This window comes from Pogona vitticeps, chromosome 3 (assembly GCF_051106095.1).
Source record: "Pogona vitticeps strain Pit_001003342236 chromosome 3, PviZW2.1, whole genome shotgun sequence".
In the NCBI taxonomy this organism is placed as follows: domain Eukaryota; kingdom Metazoa; phylum Chordata; class Lepidosauria; order Squamata; family Agamidae; genus Pogona; species Pogona vitticeps.
The window spans coordinates 166756057-166781658 of NC_135785.1; the positions used below are offsets into that span (position 1 = coordinate 166756057).

A 25602-nucleotide genomic window follows, 5' to 3' on the forward strand; every position below is an offset into this window, starting at 1 on the left:
GGTTTCCTTATTGTGACTGATAACAGTCATCAGAGGGCAGAGATTGAGCCACTAGCCCAAGAAACCAGGGAGGTAGATGGGGAAATAGCAAGAAGTGGGAAGCAGCCAGTGCCAGACCTATAGCTCAAGAATAAATTGCAGGCTACCCTGGAGGAGCTTGGAGGGATGCAAGAAAATACTTTCTGCAAACATACAAATACCAGGATCACTCATTACCAGGGGAGATTATAGCTCTGAATGCCAGCTATTCTCTCTGATGAAGAACACTGGTCTCCATAGGTTTTTGGTAGAACTGGCACCCCATTACTAATTGTTGTCCGGAATGACCCTTAATTTCAGAGTGGTGTCAGATTTCTATTGGGGCAACTGGTACCACTTCAGTTGATCAGGGCACAGGAGGTATATTTCATGTGTTATCAGGAGCAGCCTAGGTGCAAAATATGCTTCTCTCTCTTCCTGACAGGACACTGGTGGGAGGTGAAGGTATCAGGCATAGGGCAACATACAGGTGGGACCTATTGAATGTGACTGTGATGGACGGCAGAGACATACCTCATAACATTCATGCTGAAGCAGTGGAGTCTAGCTACAAAAAAAAAGCAAGGTCTGTTTGTCACAGACAATGGGGCAAACACGGTGGCAGCACTGCAGACGGGGAAGATCAAAGGGGTATGGTATAAGGCTCACACTCTCCACATAGTAGTTTGGGGTGCTTTGCAGGATGTGGATTACACATGCATACCTAATATAAATGAGTGGGCCAGAAAGGTGTCAGGACATTTTCACCACAGCACCTGGGGTAATGAGCTGATGTAGCAGATGCAAAAACTGGGATTGGAGGAGCCCTGCTGGCCAAAAGAGATCCCTTGTCTTACTGGGCTGAGAAGGAATCTGTTTGGGGAGGTGTGGCCAAGGTGGCAGTGGGACTGCTGTATTGCCCACTAACAGGTGTGCCAAGTGAAAGAGTGTTCTCTCAGTCGGGGGACACTGTCAGTCCACACCACTCACAGCTGGAAACTGGATCTAGAAAAACCAACCTACCATTGCTGGGCTTCCCTGATGTCCTTTATTAGTAAGAGAGGATGGCACACTCTGTTCACAATACTAGGTATGCCATGCTTTAGACTGCGGCCTCCTCCTCTTATCTTTTTCATTTTTCCAACTGCTACTCCAAGATTGTGCTCAGTCACTCAACTATGCTGTTCCCCATGTTGTTGGTACAGTGGTGCCTCGCATAACGATTTTAATTGGTTAAAAAAAACGTTATGCGAAACACCATTTTCCATAGGAATGCATTGGAAACCGGTTAATCCGTTCCAATAGGCACGGATTGCCGTCCTTAAGCGAAAAAACCCATAGGAAACATCATTATACGATACAATGTTTCCTCCATTGGAATGTATTGTAGCTGACTCAATACATTCCAATGGCTTTGCGAAGTCAATTTTTGCAAAATTAAGTGTGTCATAAAAGGGTCAAAAATGGTTTTAAATGCTTGGATTAGCTTCTACACCCTCTAAAACGGATGCAAAAGTTAATTTGGCTTTGATCTGACTTTTCGTTAATTAATGGTGAATTTTTCCCCCCAACTTTTGACAGCTGTCAAAATCTGACAGCTCCATTATTTCCTATGGGGGAAGAAAAAATTCACAAAAAATTAATGAAGACTCAGCAACTGTTCTAAATGCTTGGATTCGTTAGAGGACCCCCTAAGTCATGTGCAAACCTGATTTGGCTTTGATCTGAACTTTCGTTAATTTATGGCGAATTGTTTTCTCCCCCATAGGAAAACATGGAGCTGTCAGATTTTGACAGGTCCATTGATTCCTATGGGCCGGAAAAAAAAATTAACCATAAATTAACGAAAAGTCAGATCAAAGCCAAATCAGGTTTGCACATGGCTTAGGGGGTCCTCTAACAAATCCAAGCATTTAGAACCGTTTTTGACCCTTCTAAGACACCTTTTTAAATGAAAAAAGAAACATCGTTAAGTGAAGCAGGGGACCTAAAATCGCATTCGTTATGCGAAGCATGGTCCCAAACTTCGCTAAGCGAAAATCGCCCATAGGAAACATTGTTATACGGGTCATATTATTTTCTAAAAAAACACATTGTTATGCGAATTCATCGCTAAACGAGGCAATCGTTAAGCGAGGCACCACTGTATAGTTCTCATCCACCATAGGTTATCTACTCCTTCAATCTGCCTGCCAGGGTTGCCTCGGGCATTTGCCCATTCCCCAGTGTGACCGGTCCTCTGTTCTCCCAATGCTGTACTCATTTCCTGCTGGCACTCCCACTGTTCTGGGTTCAACCAGTGTTCCCATTACAGTGGTGCCCCGCAATAGCGACATTAATCCGTTCCAGGAAAAACGACGCTATCCAGAAATGTCGCTATGCGGGGGGGGACCCCATAGGAACGCATTAAACTCCGTTTAATGCGTTCCTATGGGGACAAAACTCATTGCTAAGCGGAAATCCTCAATCCAGCCGCCATTTCCGCCACCTCGGTAAGCGAGGAATCGGCGCAAAAACACTGCGGGCGGCCATTTTCTTCTTCCGCCGGCCATTTTGGAACCGCCGATCAGCTGTTCCAAAACATCACAATACGAAGATCGGTAAGCGAAACGCTTACCGATCATCACAACGCGATGTTTTCCCTATTCAGAACATCGCAAAAAAGCGTCGCTATGCGGATTCGTCGTTAAACGGTGTGCTCATTAAGCGAGGCACCACTGTACAGACATTTCCTAATACCTAGGCACTGCTGTGTGCATTCTTTTTTGTTTGCCACAGTCCCTGGGAAGGTGTCAGAGAACACGGGGAAATGCTTTTGAAATATTTCGTCTGTGTTTTTTTTACAAAAAGGAAAATAATAACTATATAGTATTTGTATTAACTGTAATGGAGTTTTGGATATCTGGAAATTCCAAATTTTAAAAGTTCTGAATCTGAAGGGCAGTAATTCCAAATCCGAATCTAAATATTGCTGGTAATACAGATCCCTGTTCTCTAGTAGCAATGTCCTAAGCTGCCTGCCCTCTGTGCCTAGTGTCTTTTGAGCTTCCCACTTATGTTGTCAGCTCCCATACAACAACAAAAGTTTGGGCTTTTTTAGAGCAGCACCCTGTGAGAGAGCGATGTACACACCAGCTCTATAGTTATGTAGCAGCATAACTGCACTGTGTGTACAGATATCTTTCTGGGTCTTGGTCTGAATATAGCACCATCCTTTGGCAAATATGCAAATATGTAGTGGTAATATAGAATGCGTGCTTTGATCAGTGCCTATTTTCCAGCATATCTTACTATCAATATTATGAGAAACAAAAGATTATATAGTAGCTATCAGTACTTCACCTGATAGTGATTGTTGGCACAAGACAAAAACATGTGCAGAAGAACAAAGAATATTGTACTCCTTATTTAAAATACGTTCCAATTTAACAAAATGCACTTACAATTAAATGTATTTCTTTAGGAAATCTGGGAAGTACCTTCTGTGAGAGTTAACTTGCATATAAATAGCAGATGCCAGTTCCCAAATTGTGTTGTAAGCTTTCTCATGGGTTATCTGACAAATAAGAGTCTTGGTTGTTGTAGGTTTTTCGGGCCATTTGGCCATCTTTTGGAGGCTTTTCGTCCTAACGTTTTGCCAGTCTCGGTGGCCGGCATCCTCAGAGGACAGGAGTCAGAACTCTGTCTGTGCTCTGGTACAGTTTGTGGGATAGTTGAGTATTTATAGCTATGGGATCAGCTTTTTGTCCTTTTCAGGAGATTGGGTGATTATGGTGATCAGTGTGTTTTTTTGTTTTGGGTGTGTTGTTGTGATAAGGGGGAGAGATGATCTGTCGCTGTGATTTTTTTTTAAAAAATTATTTTTTAAACTACTGGGATTAGGGTAGGGAATACAAAAGGTAAAAGGAAGTGTAAGGGATGGGGAAAGGGTTTTGAAGATAGGAGAACACAGAGTATAGAATCATCCAATCTATTCATATTAAGTATACATGCATCAGGTCTATTCATTTTTCAATGCCAAAAAACCAACTTTATATTCTTTATATATATAAACACACACACACACACACACACACACACACACACACACACACACACACACACACACACACAATTTGGTTATCCTCTAAATATCATCTTACATTCATGTTTAAATTTAAATCTAAGTTATTCCAACTCTATCAGGAAATCGAGACCAATTATAAAATACATCCCCTCTTTCAATTTCCTTCTGTTTTATACAGTGGTGCCTTGTATAATGAGTGCACCGTTTAACGACGAATCCGCATACCGATGCGGATTTTGCGATCGCAAAAGCGATCGCATACCGATGGCCCCTATGGGGAAAAATCGCTTTGCGATTTTTCCCCATAGGCACCATTTCCCCAAAGGTGGGCGGTGCTTGCCTCCGAGCGCCAGCGGTGGACGCTTCCCTGGAGGTTGCTCTGAAGGCAGTGCCGCCCATCTGGGCGGTGCTGCCTTCAAAGCAACCTCCAGGGAAGCGTCCACCGCTGGCGCTCGGTAGGGATTGCCTCCGAGCCCCGGGGTGGAAGCTGAGGTTGCTCTGAAGGCAGCGCCACCCATCTGGACGGTGCTGCCTTCAGAGCAACCTCCAGGGAAAGCGTCCACCGCCGGTGCTCGGAGGCAAGCCCCGCAGCTAGGCGGGGCTTGGTTCCGAGCACCCCCGGTGGAGGCTGAGATTGCTCTGAAGGCAGCGCCGCCCAGCTGGGAGGCGCAGCCTTCAGAGCAACCTCCAGGGAAAGCGTCCACTGCTGGTGCTCGGTAGCGCTTGCCTCCGAGCCCCGGGGTGGAAGCTGAAGTTGCTCTGAAGGCAGCGCCGCCCAGCTGGGAGGCGCAGCCTTCAGAGCAACCTCCGGGAAAGCGTCCACCGCCGGTGCTCGGAGGCAAGCCCCGCAGCTAGGCGGGGCTTGCTTCCGAGCACCCCCGGTGGAGGCTGAGATTGCTCTGAAGGCAGCGCCGCCCAGCTGGGAGGCGCAGCCTTCAGAGCAACCTCCAGGGAAAGCGTCCACCGCCGGTGCTCGGTAGCGCTTGCCTCCGAGCCCCGGGGTGGAAGCTGAAGTTGCTCTGAAGGCAGCGCCGCCCAGCTGGGAGGCGCAGCCTTCAGAGCAACCTCCAGGGAAAGCGTCCACCGCCGGTGCTCGGAGGCAAGCCCTGCCCAGCTGGGGGGAGAAGGCGGCGAAGGTTCAGGGCGCCCACGGTGGACGCTTCGCCGGAGGTTGCTCTGAAGCCTGGCTTCAGAGCAACCTCCGGCAAATCGTCCACCGTGGGCGCCCTGAACCTTCTCCCCCCAGCTGGGCGGCGCAACCTGCGAGGAGGCGTCCACAGCCGAAGCAAGCGCTGCCCGGCTGGGGGAAAATGGCCGCCCGCAGCGTTTTCACGCCTCGCTTACCGAGGCAGTGAAAATGGCGGCCGGATCGGGATTCTTCGCTTAGCGGTGAGTTTTCCCCCAATAGGAGCGCATTCTTATGGGTTTTCCCCTCCCGCATAGCGGGAACGGATTAACGTCGCTATACGGGGCACCACTGTACGTGCAATCAGCCTGCCTGGAAATATCTCCATTTCTAGCACTTCCCATATTTTCTCAGTGCCCTTGTCTTGTTTCTGTCACTGTGATTGATGGGTGTAGTTAGCTGGTCTTTTGTGTGCAGAGATCACCAGTCCTTGTGGCTAGGTAGAGTTCGTTGACCTTTTGCAGGCTGTATTTTTCAGTGCTGGGAGCCAGGCTTTGTTGAGTTTTAGACTTTCTTCTTTTTTGTTGAAGCTGTGCTGGTGTTTGTGGATTTCAGTGGCTTCTCTGTGCAGTCTAACATGATTGCTGGTGTTGTCCAGTACTTCTGTCTTTTGAAATAGAATTTCATGTCCAGCTTGTTTCAGGGCATGTTCAGCTACTGCCAATTTTTCCGATTATTTTGGTCTGCAGTGTCCCTCATGTTCTTTGATTCTGGTGTGGATGCTGCGTTTTGTGGTTCCAATATGTACCTGGCCACAACTGCAAGGTATCTGGTATACTCCTGAAGTGGTAAGGGGGTCCAATTTTCCCTTTGCTGACCATAACATTTGTTGTATTTTTGTGGTGTGCCTGAATACTGTTTGTAGGTTGTGTTTTTTCAAAAGTTTCCCCATGCGGTCCGTGAGCCCTTTGATGAAATCAAATAAATACTTTATTTGTGGGTGGCTGTTTTTCCTTTTCAGTTCGGTGTTGGTTTTCTTGGTTTGATAGCTCTTGTGATTTCATTCTTCGAATAGCCATTTGCCTCTAGGGTCCAATTCAGAGGGTTGTGTTCAGTGCTGAGAAATTTGAGCTTCACAGTTCCAATTTGCACAGTCTACCAGTGTTTTGATTATGCCTCTTTTTTGTCGTGGGTGGTGGTTGGAGTTTTTGTGTACGTACCGGTCGATGTGGGTGGGTTTTCTATAGACTTTGTGTCCCTATAGTAGGTTACGTTTGCATATGACCAAGACATCTAAGAAAGGGAGTTGGCCTTCTATTTCTTTTTCCATGGTGAATTGTATATTTGGGTGGATGCTACTGAGTTGGTTTAGAGATTCTTCCAGTTTTTCTTCACCATGGTTGCAAAATGTGAAGGTGTCATCCACATGAGCCTCGTGGCACAGTGGTTAAAACGCTGTACTGCAGCTAAAACTGTGCTCATGACCTGGGGTTCAAATCCCAGGTAGCCGGCTCAAGGTTGACTCAGCCTTCCATCCTTCCGAGGTCGGTAAAATGAGTACCCAGCTTGCTGGGGGGGCAATGTGTAGCCTGTATAATTAAAAAATTGTAAACCGCCCGGAGAGTGCTTGTAGCGCTATGGGGCGGTATATAAGTCCAATAAATAAATAAATAAATAAATATCGGAACCAGACTATGGATGCGAAGGGCCTGTTTTTCGAAATGTTCCATGTAGAAGTTTGCTATAACTGGGCTGAGGGGGCTCTCCATGGCCACTACATCTGTCTGTTCATAGAACTCATTATACCACTGAAAGTAGCTGGTCGTTAGGCAGTGTTGGAAAAGGGCCTTGATGTCTTCTGGAAAGATCTGCTGGATGAGTGTCAGGATGTCCTTTATCAGTACCTTGGTGAATAGGCATACTATGCCAAAGCTGATCAGTCTGCCCCTGGGGTTGAGTTTTAGGGTGCTGATCTTGTTTATGAAATGTCCTGAGTCTTTGATGTAGGATGAGGCTTGTCCAGTGTGGGTCTGTAGGAGGTTGGTTAGGTTGTTTGCGAATTAATATGTCGGGGAGCCCATGGCTCTTACAATGGGCCTGAGTGGGATTGAGTCTTTATGGATTTTGGGGAGTCCATATAGTCTTGGTGGGAGAGCTTCTGTCTTGCAGATTCATTGAAGGACCTTGGGTTTCAGTTTTCTGTAGGTGGTGGGGTCTAGAAATTCCCTGATTTTGTCCTTGTGTTCTTCTGTTTGCATGATTACTGTGGTGTTGCCTTTGTCTGCTGACAGAATGATGATGTCAGGATCTGAGTTTAGGGACTGATAGCATTTCTCTCCTTTCTTATTATGTTGCTGTTTGGGGTTCTTGCTTTTTGTAGCATCCAAGTCACTTCACATCTTGTTTCTTCTGCTTTTTCTTCTGGAATATGATATAATGCTGAATCCACATTGCCAATGATGTCTTCCACTGGAATATTACTGGGTATGACTACAAAGTTTCCTCCTTTGGCTACAACCGAGGTATCTTCTGGGGAGAGTTGGCATTCAGATAGGTTGATGATGCATGAGGTGTCTATTATAGGTTTTGGTTGACTTGTTTGGCTTTGTTGAATTTCTTTTTTTGTCTGGCTGCATAGTTTACCATTTCTTTTTCCATCTCTCTGTAGGAGATGATATCGATCTTGTCCCAATCATGACTTCTCATTTTTTGTCTGATATGGATGTGTAGGAATAGTAGTTCTTTTTTCTCTGTGGAGTTTGTTTGTTTGTTTGTTTGTTTGTTTTGCAGGTTGTATGGATTCTTTCCTGTAGGAGGGCATGTTCCAGGCCGTCATAGATGCAGCTAGCCTCTGGGGAAGTGAGGGTCCTTTTTGTCCTGAGGAAGGCTGGTATTGTTTTTGTGTCGTAGCAGAGTAGTAGAAATGTTAAGGAACATAGTAGGTGTGCTCTTTTTCTTCAGAGTGTTTCCAGTCCTTGGGTCTGTCTGATTGTTTCCTCCCCGTAGAGGCATCTGTCTGACTGTTTCCTCCCCCGTAGATGTATTCTTGAAGGCTTTCACGGCTGGGATCCAATCGTTGTTGTAGGTTTTTCGGGCTGTTTTGCCGTGTTCTTAAGGCTTTTCTTCCTAACATTTTGCCAGTCTCTGTGGCTGGTATCTTCAGAGGACAGGAGTCAGAACTCTGTCTGTGCTCTGGTGCAGTTTGTGAGATAGTTGAGTATTTATAGCTGTGGGATCATCTTTTTGTCCTTTTCAGGAGATTGGGTGATTATGGTGATTAGTATGTTTTTTGTTGTGAATGTACTCTTGTGATAAGGGGGAGAGATGATCTGTCACTGTGATTGATGGGTGGTCATTAGCTGGTCTTTTGTGTGCAGTGATCACCGGTCCTTGTGGCTGGGTAGAGTTTGTTGACCTTTTGTAGGCTGTATTTTTCAGTGATGTTCTGTCACTGTGATTGATGGGTGTCGTTATTTTACAATATTGTTACTTTACAAGTATTTATGTTGCCCATGTTACTGTATCTTTGTATCTTTTGTTCACATAAAGTATAGCTACTACAGTATAGTGTTGATTTGGTTAAAGGAAATGATTCTAAATTTAAGGTTGAACACAGCTGTGAAATAGCAGAGCGTATTTCTTTCTAGTTAACAAATACCAATATGCAAATATGAACTAAACATTTTACACAGAATTACAAGGATTTGTTTTTTGGGGGGTTGGATTTGTTTCAGATGAAATCATGCATCAAGACATTGTTCCCCTCTGTGCTGAAGACATTGAGGTCCAGCTGAGGAAGAAGTTTGCCTATCTCTCTGGTAAGAAATTAAGTGTCTGTATTAGAGTTATAACAAGCATGTTGACTATTTCAGTTGTTGTTTTTCTATACTATTTATTTTAGACATCATTTATGTAGTTAAAGAAAAGTAAACTGTCCATGTTGATCAAAAAGTTTATAGACAACTATAATAGATTTGTTTTTATTTTTTCTCTGATCAAAAGTTTATAAAAACAGGATGTATGAAACCAGGTAATTCAGTTCCGCATTCATTAACTCCCACCTTTATTAGTACAGCACATCCCCAAGTATAATTAGTGTTCATTTGCATCCGCACTTTAAATTGAGGATAACAGAAGCAGCCCTTCCTGGCTTTCCTATTCTCATGGAATTCTACAGTTAACCCTTTTCATCCAACAACAAATAGCTCTTATTATTCTCTCATCTTATGTCTGAGCAAGCCAAAAGCATGTTAGTAACTAAATTAAGGAACATATGTAGTCAGAAAAGCACTACTACTCACATGCTTACAAAAGCTTGGCCAGTGTTTGGAAAACTGAGTTTTGCAGAAGTACACAAAAAGTGTAGGAAAACCCCTTGGGAAAGACCTGAAAAAAGCACAGAGAGTCCTGAGTGTGTACAGCAGTTATAGAATGCTGACTGGATGGTAGGAGGGGTGGAGAGAATGCTAAAAATGGGTTGAATAGGACAATGGAATGGAATGAAGTGGCTGGAAAAAGGGTACAGTAGATGTGGAAATGCATACATGCCAAAACAAACAAACAAACAAACAGTAGAGAGAACCATTTCATTATCTGGAGGAATTATCCCTGGTTCATATTGTGAGGTACTATTATAAAGCAAGATTAAAACCCATGAAAATAAATGGGGAGATTCATAATATATGTGTGACGATCCCCTCTGAAGCCCCTATTCCCCCAGGCCTTCACGAGGTTCTCACCCTTCTTCTTTCTTCGCTGCCACCAGGTATTGTTGCCTCAATACCATTCAATCGAAGAGACATGTGTGCTTTTAAAACTTAATTCATTTATTAGATCAGGGAAGCTAACATATGATTAATATTCAATAAATAAATCACAGGTTGCTAATCACTTGTATTTGAATCAGTTCTACTTTAACTTCAAATTTCTATTAACTCTCTGTTCCATTCAGCGTTCTTACAGACTTCTAACTCACTCTAAATTCACTTTTAAGTTTCACACTGTCTCTCACTCACAGAATCTCTCTTCATGCTCCATACACCAGCCTTTACATTCAGCCCCCTCCCCACTTGTCTCTGCCTTCCGTCTTCTCATTGGCTCCTACTCCACTGTTCAGCTGTGACGGACAGGTGAGGGCAGGGCTGTTCTCTACAATATGATACTGCTTAGTTCACCCTGCCACACTCAGTGCAGAAGATAGGAGCAAAAGGAGGATGTTCAGATTTGAAAAAAAAATCCACACTCTGTATGAAATAGGTTTAGAACTCAACTGTTTAATGCACATTGAAAAGCAAATGCAGGTCATTGTCCCTGCATTAATAGATTGGAACATCTGTGCTTTGGAGACAGGGCTTTGTGGCACCCCCTTTCAGTGGCATTTAACAATAAATGCAGCAGGTTAACCTCTGAATGACTTGCCATGTTTGCTAATGATGTTCAATTCCTACTGCAATGAGGGCTAAGTCCAATGGACTCTACATTAGTTTAAATGGCAGGGCATGGCTACCAATTAATTTAAAGCAAAACAAACTAGTTAACAAAGCCACTAAAATAAGATAATAATGAAACCCATTAAAGTTATTTATTTATTTATTTATTTATTTATTTATTTATTTATTTATTTATTTATTTATTTATTTATTTAAATTTATACCCCGCCCATCTAGACCGAAGTCTACTCTGGGTGGCTAACAATAATAAATAGAATAAAAACAATATAATAAAATTTAAAAACAGCAGAAGTAATAGAAGTAATAGAGTTCAAGGTGGGAAAAATATTCCCATCTTGGAAATATTCAAGTGATGACAGGAAGGAAAGCCTGCCTAAAGAGCCAGGTCTTAAGTTTGGTCTTAAAAACACACAGCGAGGGAGCCAGACGGATCTCTGGAGGCAGACTGTTCCAAAGGCAAGGGGTCACTGCCGAGAAGGCCCAGTTTCCTGTTCTTTCTCTCCAGGCCTCCCTGGGTGTTAGGCCCCTCATACGCCCTTCCTGGCTAGAACGAGTGGTTCGGGTAGATCTAGGTGGGAGGAGGTGTTCCGCTAGATATCGAAGTCATAAACCGTTTAGGGCTTTATAAGTCATCATTAACACTTTGAAGTCAATGCAGAAATGAACGGGCAGCCAATGCAAGGCAGCCAGAGTGGGGAAAATATGCTGATATTTTCTCAACCCACTGAGAAGTCTGGCCGCGGCATTCTGCACATTTGAAGCTTCCGCATCAATCTCAAAGGTAGCCCCATGTAGAGTGCATTACAGTAGTCTAATCTGGAGACTACAAGCGCATGGACCAGAGTGGTGAGTGCCCCAACATCAAGATAGGGATGCAGCTGGGCACAGATAGGGACGCCACAGATGGAAATAGGCAGAATGGCGCCACCTGGGTTTCCATGGTGAGCGCTGGATCCAGATGGACCCCCAAGCTGCGAACCTCACTCTTTGCGGTGAGAGTCACTCTCCCAAAAGAGAGGGAGTTTCCCAAACCACCAATGGTGGGGCCACCCACCCTCAGGACGTCCGTCTTGTCTGGGTTCAGCCTCAGTCCATTCTCCTGCATCCATTGTAGTACAGCCTCCAGGCAGCACTGAAGGGATGGAACGGCATCCACTGTGGTTGGAGAAAAGGAGATGTAGAGCTGGGTTTCATCAGCATACTGATGGCAGGAAGCCCCACACCTCCTGATGACCCCATCTAGTGGCCTCATGTAGATAATCACAGCATATACAACTGTACATACCAGTGGAGCACTGCATATAGATTTTCAGTATTCTAGATAGTATTTGCTGCAAATTCTAAATCTGGAATACTTATTTATTTTATAAGCTGTGTAAACAAAAAATCTAAGGGCAACTTACAGGGAAGGGTACTCTAAAATAATAATTTGGAAAATGAATAAGTAAGATTTATTCAGTTCGATTTTTTTTGTACAGCCTGATAACCAAAGCTCTCTGAGTAATCTACAAAAGTTAAATGGAACAGCAATAAAGAGAGTGATGCAATGAAATGTAACATAGCTAAATTCCAAACTGAAATTAAAAAGAAAGAGCAGGTGAAATGTGAAAGGTAAAAATACATTTTATCTGAAGAGATAAAACCTGCAGCAAGATTTAAAATTCTTGGGAAAATAAAAAAGATCTTTACGTGGCAAAAGAAAGTAAAAGTTGGTCATAAGGAGGAAAAAGAAGAAGCAAGAAATTCATTTCTTTTCCCTGCGCCACACTCAACCACTCATAGTGGTTTTTCTGGCATTCTACAAGTTCACGATCCTTGCAATACTGGAAATCCAGAGCTGGGCAAAAACAAATTTGAGAGAAACATTCTTGTGTAATAGGCATCTCTTTTCCTGTGCAAATTCATCAGAGCTCAAGCTTGCAATTTCCTTTGCAGGGTATATTTCTCAATATCCATGTCCTTTAGACAAAAGCCAGAGGAGCAGAAAGGGGTGTACGATGCCATTTGATGTTAAATCCATACGTGCTCTTAGAACCCTTATATCTTCTTTTCTTATTGAAGAGGAATATTCTGGTATTTGAAGAAGAATGCTAAACAACTTTAAATGCGGTTGGAAAACAATAATATATGTGGCCATCTGTCTTTGTTTTATATGCATTAGAACTTTATTGTCTTTGAACCCCTAGAGGTATATCCAGCCCTAAACTGAAGTAAATGAATCAAACTATCTTTCTAGTATCAGCACTGACCTGCTTTCATGCTAATACTAGAAAGTGATGTACTAATTACTTCCATTCTGGAATGTGAGTTGTGAAGAAGTAACTTTGTTTTTTCTTGCTAGGTGGGCGAGGGAAAGATGGCTGCCCTGTCATCACGTTTCCCGAATACTCTGCATTCAGTGAAATTCCAGACAGTGATTTTCAGAATGTTCTGACATACCTCACAAATATTCCTAGGTAAGGCTTGCTTGAAAATACTCTAGTTTGCAGGCAGGGCAACGCAGAAACATTGGCAGTGATTGTCATCTTGGTCTTTAGTAAGGAAATTTATCCTGACAAAAAGATAGTTTGCTTTTGGTAGAAAAGAAAAATCGATCTTCCTGAGACTGTGGCAGTGTTTGTTTTGGCAAGCCAACAATTGTAATCCTTGTGAATTTCCTGCTGATATATGGTCTCCTGCACTTTACAAGTCTGTATTTCTGAATCTTTATGGTACCAGACACTGTGCTGTTTAACTGTATGCAACTCACTCACTCGTATACTACATATGCTTACATAGTTTCTGTCTTCAGTAAGCACTATTGTGTAAATTAGGTATAATTAGAGACTAAAGTGTTTGCAGCATGAGCCCAGGAAAATTTCAAGATGACTCTCATTACATATAAGTTTTCAAGGAAGTAAATAAGGAAGTAAATACCCAGTATGGTATAGTGGACAGTGTGAAGGACTATGACTCTGATACCAGGATTCAAATTCCCACCTGGCCACAGAAACTCACTGGACGTGTGGGACTGATAAAGTCACTCCTCAAATATCTCACTTACCTTGAAAGCCCTATTAGGGTTGCTATAAGTCGGTTTCGAGAGCACATAACAAAGTAAGAACAAAAATAGACAGTGATTCCATAGATAAAACATCCAAATTACAAAAGAAAAACATTAAGCTTTAAAACAGCAGTGAGGAAGCTCAAGCCTTTCAGATGTTAAGGAGTAACTACACACAAAGCCCCTCATTATTAGCCTAGGTGACTGGGGCTGATGGGAATTGAAGTCCAAAAGTATTTTAAGTTCCCCCAAACTTGCAGTAAAACACATAACTCAGTAGTTAAAATGTTACCATTGAGCTTATTTTTTACCCACACGCACTTCAGAAATCCTGGCTATGGTGAAATGGATGAGGGTGAGGAAACAGAAAGTGAAAGTTGGGAAGAGAATTGTGTTGCACCTAGCTGTGTGCCCGACTTTCCAATGAAATGGAGAACAGTTATTGGAAAAGGGCCCTGGAAATGGCATCACCACCCCAGAAGACTCTGGGGGTATGATTCTCCGAGTACAGTGCTATTTCTGATTCACCTATGCCTTTACAGATATCTTTTTTTTTTGAAAAAAAATAACAACAGAAGTAATTTTCCAGTCATTTCTAGTTTGAGAAAAAAGGGTGTTGCTGCCTGCATGAAATGGGGGTTGGTGTATTCCCTTGACCCTCTATAGTTGCCCACCCCTAGTTTAAGCCAAACAAAAGCTTCCCAGTGGAAAAGTTTTCATGTGCAGCGTTTCCCATTTGCCCTTCTGGTGTTTGGCTGTTAATGGGAAGGAAATTTTCAATAGCCTCATCCAACATTGTGCTCCTGTTCTAACACTACTGCAGCCAAACTCTTCTCTTCCTTGCCTGTGATGCTGCTGAGAAACTATCTCCCTGCCATGCAGATGTGACTTTAGAAATGCAGAGGTGGCTTTAATGGGAAGTGGGCCTTGGTTCCTCCTCAGTTGCTATAGGGACCAGTTCCATCGGTAAAATCTGCAAAGCTATAACTACCAATTTTGGCACCTTGTGCTCTTTTACCCTTAGAGTTAAGCTTCAGTCAGGTGAGGATGGTATGCGCAGGGAGAGGGTGGAGAAATAGACCTGGCTCTGAGCATGTGACAACTATATTGGTTCCATGCTTAGTCATGTGTGTAAGAAGGAGTGACTGCAAGTGATACACATGATTATAGTAGGCAGGTTTGCGCCCTTCCAGCAGGTGAGTTGCACCCTTCCGGCAGCAAATTTATGCACCCTCTAACATTTCATGCCCTTGGTCAATGTCCTTGTTGATCACTCCAGTCTACCTATGGCTCTGATATCTTCATGGATCATGGCCATTATCATGACATTAACTGACATCAATCTGGATTGTGCTCCTTATTGCTTAATTCCCAGAAGCCTTCAACACCAGTTGTGCTGGCCAGGATTTCTTGGAGTTGTGTTCCATGAATATCTGGAATATCCAAGGTTGGGAGCCACTGATGAAGAGGAACCAGAGACAAAAAAAAATTTTTTTTTAATGAATTTATTAATCCACATTGAACAGTTTAGCCCTTTATATATATAAAAAATACAACAACCACCTATCATAAGAAATAATGGGGTGTTGATATCTTGGCTTTTTTTTTTTTTGGTAATTTAGTTTTCTGAATTTTCTCAGTGCTGTATTTTGAGTTCAGTTTTTGAAAGAACCACTAGAGGCTGCTATTTGTTCTGAAAAGCACTTCTATTTTGGCGAAGTAGACATGAAACAGAATGGGAAAAATAGATGGGCCAGAGATACACACTTGGCCAGGCTTCCTTCAAGCCCTTTAAATTAGCCCTGGCAAAGCACTGAAATTACAAGACTGCTAGCAGTTGCTGCACCTGACCTGAAATCAGCAAGTCTAATGGTTCCTTCCTTTCAAAGCTAACACCAGCTCTGCAACGAAGAAAAAAAATTCACTTTAACCACAGGTAGCGATTCTGATAATGTGGTAGCACTTCCAACCGGCCAAGCACTAGGCTTAGGACCCTACCATTCCCTAACTACAGCCGCAAAAGTACCCAAATGTGAAGAATTTTTATTTGTATTTAAAATAGAAAAAGAAAACCAAATTACAAGAAAGGTCACTCAAAGACCAGAGTACAGGTTGCTGTCCTCTGAAGATGCTGGCCACAGAGACTGGCGAAACGTCAGGAAGAACAACCTTCAGAACACGGCCAAACAGCCCGAAAAACCCAGAACAACCATAAGGTCACTCATATTAGTAAACCAACTCCAGTAAATGGGAAAAGTCCAAATTACAGTAGTTACGGATAAAGAACTGGGGAAGAATATCTACACATAAGAAAACTCAGCAGCCTATTTTGTTTATTCAGAGGACCTAAGAATGGATATAGACAAATCTCTGCGCTTTCTCATTATTGTATTCTTGAAGGCTTTCATGAACAGGAACCGATGGTTGTTGTAGGTTTTGGGGCTATGCCCCAGAACACAGACAGAGCTTCAGCTCCTGTCCTCTGAAGATGCTGGCCACAGAGACTGATGAAATGTTAGGAAGAAAAACCTCAAGAACATCGCCCAACAGCCTGCAAAACCTACAGCAATAATCTATGATGATTTCTCTCCAGCGTAATAACATGCTAAAATGTTGAGGTACATTCTCCCCCACTTGCTCTGAGTCTTAACTATTTTTATACTTTTTCAGCCCTTACTCCAATGATGCTCCTCAACCAGTCTTCTAGAACAGTGGTCCCCAACTTTGGGCCTCCAGATGTTCTTGGACTACAACTCCCAGAGTTCTTCACCACCACCTCTGCTGGCCAGGATTTTTGGGAGTTGAAGTCCAGGAACATCTGGAAGCCCAAGGTTGGGGACCACTGTTCTAGAAGATCAGCCATTCTGCATGTAGCCAGTTTTATTTCTCACAAGAATGCAGTTGTGACTTATGACCAATTTATGCTCCCATTTCTGATGCTTCAGAGTAACCTGAGGTCCCTCCCTCTATCTCTTGATAGCCAGGCGGCCCTCTCCCAAAAACTGTCAGGGTTCTAGGTCAGTAAATGCCAAGATTAATCTTCAAGGTACCTCCCTAATGGATCTGGTCTGACTCTTAGCAGTAATTCACATCTGCAGGTTGTTAAGGATTTTAGAACTTCTTCACAGTTACTAGCTTTAGAGCAACAAGCAAAAAAATCTATCAATTAAAAGATATAACACTGTTAGTTGAACTCACAAACATCCCCCGAACCCCTGAACTTTCTGTTCGGACAACATAACCCATTCCAATGCCCATTTACATTAGTACTGAACCTCCAGTGAATACATATCTATTTCACACACTCGCTCACATACAGACACACAGTATGCACATATGCACACTGACACATGCAAATATTTCCCTTCAGGATTTATCTAAAAAAGAAACATCTCAAAATATGTTTTCCAATGACTATTAATACATTTTTTTCATATAGTAAAGAAAAAAGATTTCAGGTTGGAATCATAAGGAAAGAAATATAGCCCTTCTGAGAAGATTCCAGAGCTCTGGAATCCAGGTGACCTTTTTCTTGACAAATACCTTTTCACCTTCCTGATCCAAGTATTCCAGTCTCCAAAATTTTGCAATGGAAATAGTGTAACTTCCTTCAAAAAAAGATTACTGGTATACCCTTCCTTCTGTTCTCAAGTCTTGAAGGCTTGTGGCCCCAAACATCTGGCATAGGCACTGGATTACACAGTGAATTTCTCATGTTTGAAAGTTTTTAATTTATATTGGCTTCTTCAAAGATCACTACTTTGTGATTTTGTGTCACCTGTGTTTCTGCTTGCAATTAATATCCATTTCTGCTAAAGGCCACCTAACATTACTTTTTTGAGCATTGAGACATTGGTTGAAATTCTGTTGGTGCAGGTTCACATACAGTCATGGCCAAAAATATTGGCACCCTTGCAATTCTGTCAGAAAATGCAACCCTTCTCTCAAAAAAATGTTGCAGTTGCAAATGTTTTGGTACTCACATGTTAATTTCTTTGGTTTGCATTGGAACAACACAAAAAACAGAGAAGAAAAGTCAAATCTGATACAATCCCACACAGAAACCCAAAAATGCACTGGCCAAAACTATTGGCACCCTTAACTTAATATTTGGTAGCACCCCCTTTGGAAAAAAAACTGAAATCAATCGCTTCCTGTAACCATGAATGAGTTTCTTACATCTCTCTACTGGAATTTTGGACCACTCTTTTTTTGCAAACTGCTCCAGGGCATTCAGATTTGAAGAATGCTTTCTCCCAACTGCTGTTTTGAGATCACTCCACAGATGTTCTATGGGATTCAGATCGGGACTCATTGCTGGCCATTTCAGAACTCTCCAGCGCTTTGTTTGTAACCATTTTAGGTCATTGTCCTGCTGGAAGACCCTTGACCTCTGGTGGAGATGCAGCTTTCTGACACTGGCCACTACACTGCACCCCAATATTCTTTCATGATACCATTCACACAGTCAAGGCATCTAGTGCCAGAAGCAGCAAAGCAACCCCAAAACACCTTTAAACCTCCACCATGTTTGACTGTAGGGACTGTGTTCTTTTCTTTGAGTGCATCATTTCTTTTTCTGTAAGCAGTGCCATGATGCCCTTCACCAAAAAGCTCTGCTTTTGTCTCATCTGTCCACAGTACGTTCTCCCAGAAGGATTGTGGTTTTGTCACATAAGTTTTGGCATACTCCAGTCTTGCTTTTTTATGCCTTTGTGTCAGCAGTGGAGTCTCCTACCATAGCGTCCCTTTTCATTCAGATGGCGACGGATAGTGCGAACTGACACTTGTACCCTGTGTCTGCAGATCAGCTTGAATTTGTTGGGAAGTTAATCTGGGTTCTCTATCCCCCATTCGAGCAACCCTTCATTGTAATTTTTCAGTAATTTTGCTCTTCCATTCACGTAGGTTAGCTATGGTGCCATGGACTGTAAACCTCTTGATGATATTGTGCACAGTTGACAGAGGAGCATTAGGATCTCTGGAGATGGACTTGTAGCCTTGAAATTGTCAATGTTTTTCCACCATTTTTTCTCTCAAATCCACAGACAATGCTTTACACTTCATTCTTTTCTCCATTCTCAGTGTCACACACAACACAAAGGCTGAGTCAACTTTTCTCCATCTTAACTCATTGCAAGTGGGATTACTATATTGCCCACACCTCTTACTTTCGACAGGTGTGTCTGAATACAAATTAAAGGAGCATCACATGCTTGAAAAGCAATTATTTCTTACAATTTAGACAGGGTGTCAATAATTCTGGCCAGTGCATTTTGGGGTTTCTGTGTGGATTGTATCAGATTTTACTTCCCTCTTTGTGTGTGTATTATTCCAAAGAAATGAACATGTGAGTACCAAAGCATTTGCAACTACAACAGTTTTCTGAGAGAAGGGTTGCATTTTCTGACAGAATTGCAAGGGTGCCAATATTTTTGGCCGTGACTGTATATAAGGCTGATGATATCGTCAGCCACAGTCTTTTATTGCTAATTAAAATTTTCCCACAGGTTCTGAGGGTCGCTGGGTATCTGCTTCATCCTGGGGTAGCCTTTGGGGACCTTGGGACGGGGTGAAACCAGAGCCAGCAGCAGTGATTTTCCAATATTAAAGACTGCCACCTCACCTGCATTTGAAATTATATATTTTGTCTTCTGTCACTGCATTCTGATAACACAGAGAGAGACAGACAGACAGACAGACACACACACACACACACACGCACGCACGCACGCACGCACGCGTGCGCGCGCCAAGACCCCAAGACCCTCAAAGACTTCTCCAGGACAAAAAGGATGCCTTGGGAGCCTTGGAACCGTTTGAGGTTGGGAATCAGAAACTTTTAATTAGCAGTTGAAGGCCACGGTCGAGGATGTATTCAGCCTTGCACATGTGAAGCTACATCAACAGGATTTCAGCCACTTTTGGCATGTACTGACAGAATAAGGTATATAATATGGAATACATTTCACCTGGATTCAGATCATGTTTGCTATGAGTATCTTCTCACCCATGTGGGAACAAATGACACAGTCAAAAGAAACTGAAGAAGTCACATCAGACTTTGAAACTCTGAGAAGGGAAGTCAAGGACTGGTTTCCCTCTATTCAGTACTGGTTAGGCCCTCACCTTCAGTTCTGTACCCAGTTTTGGACACTGCATTTTAAGAAAGATGCCAAAACTGGAATAAGTTCAGAGGAGGGCAACAAGAATGAACAGTGGACTCGGAACCAAGCCCTATGGAAAAAAAACACTGAAAGAACCAGGCATGTTTGGCCTTGAGAGAAAAAAAGGCTAAGGGGAAATAAGATAGTACTTTTAAAATACTTGAAAGGCTGTCATACAGAGGAGTGGTAGGATCTGTTCTCAGTCTTCCTAGAGTGTGGGGCATGTAATAATGGGCTCAAGTTCCAGGAAACCAGATTTTCGTTGAGTATCAAGAGAAACCTCCTAATTGTTAGAGCAGTACAACAATGGAATCAATTACCTCGGGAGGTAGTGAGTGCTCCAGTGCTGGAGGCATTCAGGAAAAAATGGGACAACCATCTGTCGGATCTGCTTTGATTTGGATTCCTGCCCTGCTTGCTCTCCCCTTCGCTATGTAGGAGACAATCTCGTACGTGAAGCAAGCAGATAGGCAATGGATAGGCAAGATTATATCTGAGAGGGAGCTAAACTTTATTGCATGTTGAAGAGTTACAGCATACTCAGAACAGAAAGACTCCGTGATCATGGTTAACCAACACAACCAGAACACAATTATAATCCTGATGCAGACTAGCTCATTGCACTCTTGATTCTGCTCACAGCTGTTCTTATTCCCTGTTGTCTCACAACCAGCTCTCTCACATGGCCAGCCAGAAAAAGAAAAGAAAAGAAGAAAAACCAGGACAGAGAAAAGAATCTTTTTGCTAGTAATTTAAATATCCCTCAATGAACCTGATTGACTGAGATCTCTGAGGCATCATCAGTCATCAGTAGCATCAAACCTTATATTACAGACTTTCTCAGGATGCTAATCCTTTCCAGCCTTTACAGGCATTTATGATGGCAGTCTAGCATGGAAATAGCACGTACTCCATATGTTGCTGAATACATTGTTTCATAATAATGTGGATGAATCCACTGTCATGACAACAGTCTTCAAAGATAGATAGGACTTTTTAAAGTATCCTACAGTTGTTTAAACCTGATGTTACTACAATATATATAAGTGGCCAAATATATATGTAATCAGAAGATGACTCAGTCAGTGTTTGAAACTCTCCATCCCAAAGTTTGCTAATGAAATGCATTTTGTGCTTCTTGATGAGATACAATGGAATTTGCCAGTATTCTTCTAAAATACAAATCTGGTCCTTTAAACTTTTAAAGGCAAGTACAGACCTATCTAGAATAGGTTGAGCAGCACCTCCTATACAGTGGTGCCTCGACTTATGACCATAATCCGTTTCAGAAGACGGACGTATCTCAAAATGGTCGTAGGTTGAAGCACCATTTCCCATTGAAATGCATGGGAACACGATTAATCTGTTCCAGCATTTTTTAAAAAAATACCAAAATAAAATAAAGTAAAGTAAAATAAAGCACACAGAAAGCTGCATCGGAAGGTGCTGGGGCTTTAGAAAACAACCAAAAATAAACAACAAAGCAAGCCCTGGGGCTTTAAAAAATAAACAAACCAAAATTTTATTTATTTATTTATTTATTTATTTATTAGATTTCTATCCCGACAAAGGAGCAAGTCCCGTTGCAAGGCTCTGGGGCTGCAATAAAAATCACCAAAAAACAAAACAACACATCACAGAAACATAAACCCCCTCCAGCCCAAACCCACCCTGCAAAAGCCACCCAGAACAGTTTTTAAAAAGCAAAAAATTACCGAAAAACAAAGCAACAGAGCACATAAACTTAACCCCCCACAGCCCAAAAGCAGCACCTTACCTTACTAGTCCAAAGCCTCCTCTGATCACACTCATCCTCCGGCTGCCGCCAAGGCGGCAGCGGCGGGGCCAGCCATGGTGGAGGGTGGGGCCAAGGCAAGCGGCCAGAATGCCCTGGCCAGGGTCAGCCTCCCAGTGCCGGGACGCTTCCACCACCACATGCCCATGTGCCGAGAACTGGGACCCGGCGGCAGCCCCGCAGAGGGTGGCAAGTAGCACCGAAGTCCAATGCAGCCACTACTGGAGCCAGTGCTAGAGTGGGAGGCGCCGTTGGGCACCACCTGCATCAAGCCCAAGTGGTCCTTTGCCAGCTGCCCTTCCTCAGGTCTGCTCCACCAGGTCTACCTGCCAAGAAGGAGGAGGCGGCAGCGCGGGAGGACCTTTCCTCTGGGAGCCAGGATCTGGGCCCCCTCTGTCCCCGCACCAAGGCCGAGGACCAGGATCCCACCATCAGGTGCGGTAATGCCCCCAACCGCCGCTTCCACCGCTGCTGCATCCCTTTCCCTAACCATTGGGGTGACAGAGCTACAAAGAAGCAGCCTCTTTCGCCACCAACGGTTTGAATTTCCCACCTTTTCCCCCCTGCCTTTTACTGGTTGTAGCTAGAAGCTCTGGCCGCAAGTCAAAACAAAATTTTGCAACTGGTCGTAACTCAAAATGGTTGTAAGTCGAGGCACTTGCACGTCGAGGCACCACTGTATTTAAAACAGTATGTCCAATATAACCTTTCTCCATTTTTTCTGTAGTTTTTCCATGTCAAGCAAGGGCACCTGTAGCCCCTGCAGAAATAATGACGGGAGGAGCAAAGTCTATTGATGAGACCTACTGATTGTTGCTATTGTAGTTTTTAACCTGTGTATATCGAAAGGAATACCAAATTAATGGGAGGGGCACCTTCCTTCTCCCCCCCCCCGACACCCATAGTATCAAGGGATAATCATAGGCCTGCTGATTCCCAGTGATAGACAAGGCTTTTAATATTTTATTTTTATACCAGCCATGCCTGTTTCACTATCTTGGTCTATATATAAACACTGTGTACACATCATTGCTCTCCTGATGTTCTGTAATGCAGCTTTTCCACAGTTCCTTGGTATCCTTAAATGACCTTTCCGTATCCTTGTTGCCACAGTCTATGCTATCTTGTTTTCAGGGACATCAACCATGTGTACTGCCATCATGAAAAGATCAGTCATTCCAAAAAGGTTTTTCCCCAACTCACATTAGTAAGCTGATTGCAGATGTTTATTTTTTTAAAATAAAATAAATGGGCTATAGAATTTAGTATATTTACCAGTTTATTAAGACTTGCTCTGTAGGGCCACACACTAGATATAGTACAGTATATTTGCATCTTTGTTTCCCTCCACCTCGTCAATTAAATCTTCCAAATAACAAGTTAATAATCAAACCTGGCATGTAGGTTGCCTGCGTATTTACACAGAGGTGCATCCCATTGCCTCCAATGGGATGTACATACAGACAGATTTATTTTTAAAAATGTATTTTTTTCTGAGTATTATGAAAGGGCTTATATGGCTCTTCCTCAGTATTAAGTTCAGTGACTCATTTCTATTTTGTTTAATTTTTATTATGATTGTTAATAAAGAACTCTACTCTCAGACGTCCAAGTCTTCCGTGACCTCACAACAGGAATAGAATATGGCTTCAAGATATTTTTGTTCTCTGTCTCAACAACTAAATTTCAGGATTTTTTTTATACCAAGATGGCAGTAATGTTTTCTACATTGCTTGCTTTTGGGCTGTACAATACTGAGCTAAATGTGAACTGAAAGTTGTGCCACATAGCACAGCAATTAATACTGTGTTGGAGGTTTGACACAGGGAAAGATATATGACGTTGATAAAATATTAGTAACAACATAGAATGATGGTGTATAATATCAGCGTAAAGAAACTAGGGGCACTTGACACTTCCAAAAACACCTTACAAAGTTGCCTTTTTGTCAATTCAAACACTAACTCAGATGAGATTAAGGCTGCAGGCCAGCAATCCAGGCTCAGTTCTGCCCACACCAAAGCCAGGTGGGAATACGTCTTCAAACTCAGAACAGCAGTGCCCTCCAGTGTCAACATACCAGCAGGGAGCAGGTTTAAGGGGGGAAAAATCGACAAAACACCTGGCACTGATCCGCAGGCATCCTCCTCCACATGTATTTGTGAATAATAGTTATACATCCCATCTGCCCATTCCTTCTCTCTCTTTCTTATTCTATCCCTCCCTCCCTCCCTTTCTCTCTCCCCCCCCCATACACACACTCGCATTCATGCTGACTCCTCACTTACTACCCAAACCAAACTATTGTACGTGGGTGATAAAGAAGTGCTTCCTCAGCTGCAACTTTATCCAAAACATCATCATCTGTGTATCAGTTAAATAAATATTATTGTCATTAATAGAAGCTTTTAAAATGGGCTTAATTATTATTTGGCAGGAGCAAAACAAACAGGGTAAGCTTTGGGTCCCATTTAGCCTGGAGACTGAAGATTTCCCTACTCCTCGTTTACATTAAGGGTGTAAAGCCTCACTTGTTTCATTCTCAAATGTGAGGACAAGGAACTACAACACTCTTCTCACCAGTAAAGATAGCAATGAATTTCCTGGTATCTTTGATAGAGTTTTCACATTGGCAAAAATTATGTCCAGTGCAAAATTACTCATTTGTGCCCTAAATTGCCTATTTTTGTGTAAAACAGTACAGTACAGTTTGTGCAACTGTGCACATTTTCAAAAAAATAGGATAGCTTTTGTTTTGTTTAAGAATTTGAAGCACTGGATGTTTTGTTTGTTTCTTTCATAACAGTCAGTTCTTCTGTGCTTTCTGACTGTGTATTTCCAGCTAGCTCTCTGTCCTTTCAGAGAAAGGACAGAAGATTTTTTTGCACAAATTACAGACATATTCTGGGGGAGAAAACTTCTCATTTCATTCTTTAAGACAGGTGAGGAGTCTTGCATAAGTATGTTACAAATGCACATAAACTTTCCTGTCCTTGAAAAAAGATTGCCAACTGCTACAAGATTTTTGCTCCTGCCCAAGAATAAAAAGGCTATGGCTTTTTTCCCCTTTGTCAGCAGCAATGTAAGTGAAGTTGTTTTTGCAGGGAAAACATGGTTTTTGTGGGAAATTTGGGGTGTAGAACTATGCTAAAATCCAGATTTTTTATTGGGAGGGCCCTGAACTAAATATGCATAAAACTCTCATAATCTCCCCTTTGAAATTCGTTGCAAGAACAAAATAATTAAAAAATTAGACAGCCCTGATTGTTGCACGCCTGAAAATTCCTTTTCAAGGTGTCTCCTCCTGTTGAGACAGTTTAAACTGAAGCAAGCAAGGAATTTAGCAAATATTCTTTCCTTCCCTGATTTATACTGTCTGACAGCAACCCTCCAGAAGCAGGGACAGGAGCTTTTCCTATCCCATCTGGGGATATGTATCAGGGATGGAACCTGGCATCTATTTACACTCTTGCCACTCAGTTACACCCCTCATTCTGAAATCTATACCGAAACTCCAGTAGATTCTTTTTTTCCCCTGCCAGATATTAAAGAATAACAAACCTCAAGGTTGTGGAGCAGCACCACACTGAGGTCAGTCATTATACTTCAGTTTTAAATTTAGATTTTTCTAACCAGAACGTAATGCTGTAATTCTACATGAATTCCCCAAAGAGGAACTGCCTGAGCCAGTTCTTGTTTAATTAGTCTTGCTTTGATTGTAGTAGATAATAAAGCAGCACAGGTGTTTCTTCACCTGAATCATAGCTTTGAATGAGTTGATACATGAGGGACTCAGGATTATTTAAATTCTAGCTATAGTCCAGCCTGGATTGCTTAAAAGATGGAGCTGACAGAGAGCAGCATCTTCCAAAATACTCTTACCACCACATTATACTAGAAGAAATGCTGTTTTCTTATTATCTTATTCAATGGAAAC

At 42.6% G+C, this 25602-nt stretch overlaps 1 protein-coding gene across 12 annotated transcripts in view; it reads left to right on the plus strand.

The window, feature by feature from the left end:
* The window catches only part of MCF2L (MCF.2 cell line derived transforming sequence like), a 165355-nt gene that overhangs the window by 86948 nt on the left and 52805 nt on the right, over window positions 1-25602 (plus strand). For all 12 annotated transcript variants that reach the window (XM_072994596.2, XM_072994598.2, XM_072994602.2 and 9 more), the window contains 2 exons: window positions 8945-9028; window positions 13002-13116. In XM_072994596.2, coding sequence (XP_072850697.2) covers window positions 8945-9028; window positions 13002-13116 — 199 coding nt within the window. The remainder of the gene's footprint in view (window positions 1-8944; window positions 9029-13001; window positions 13117-25602) is intronic.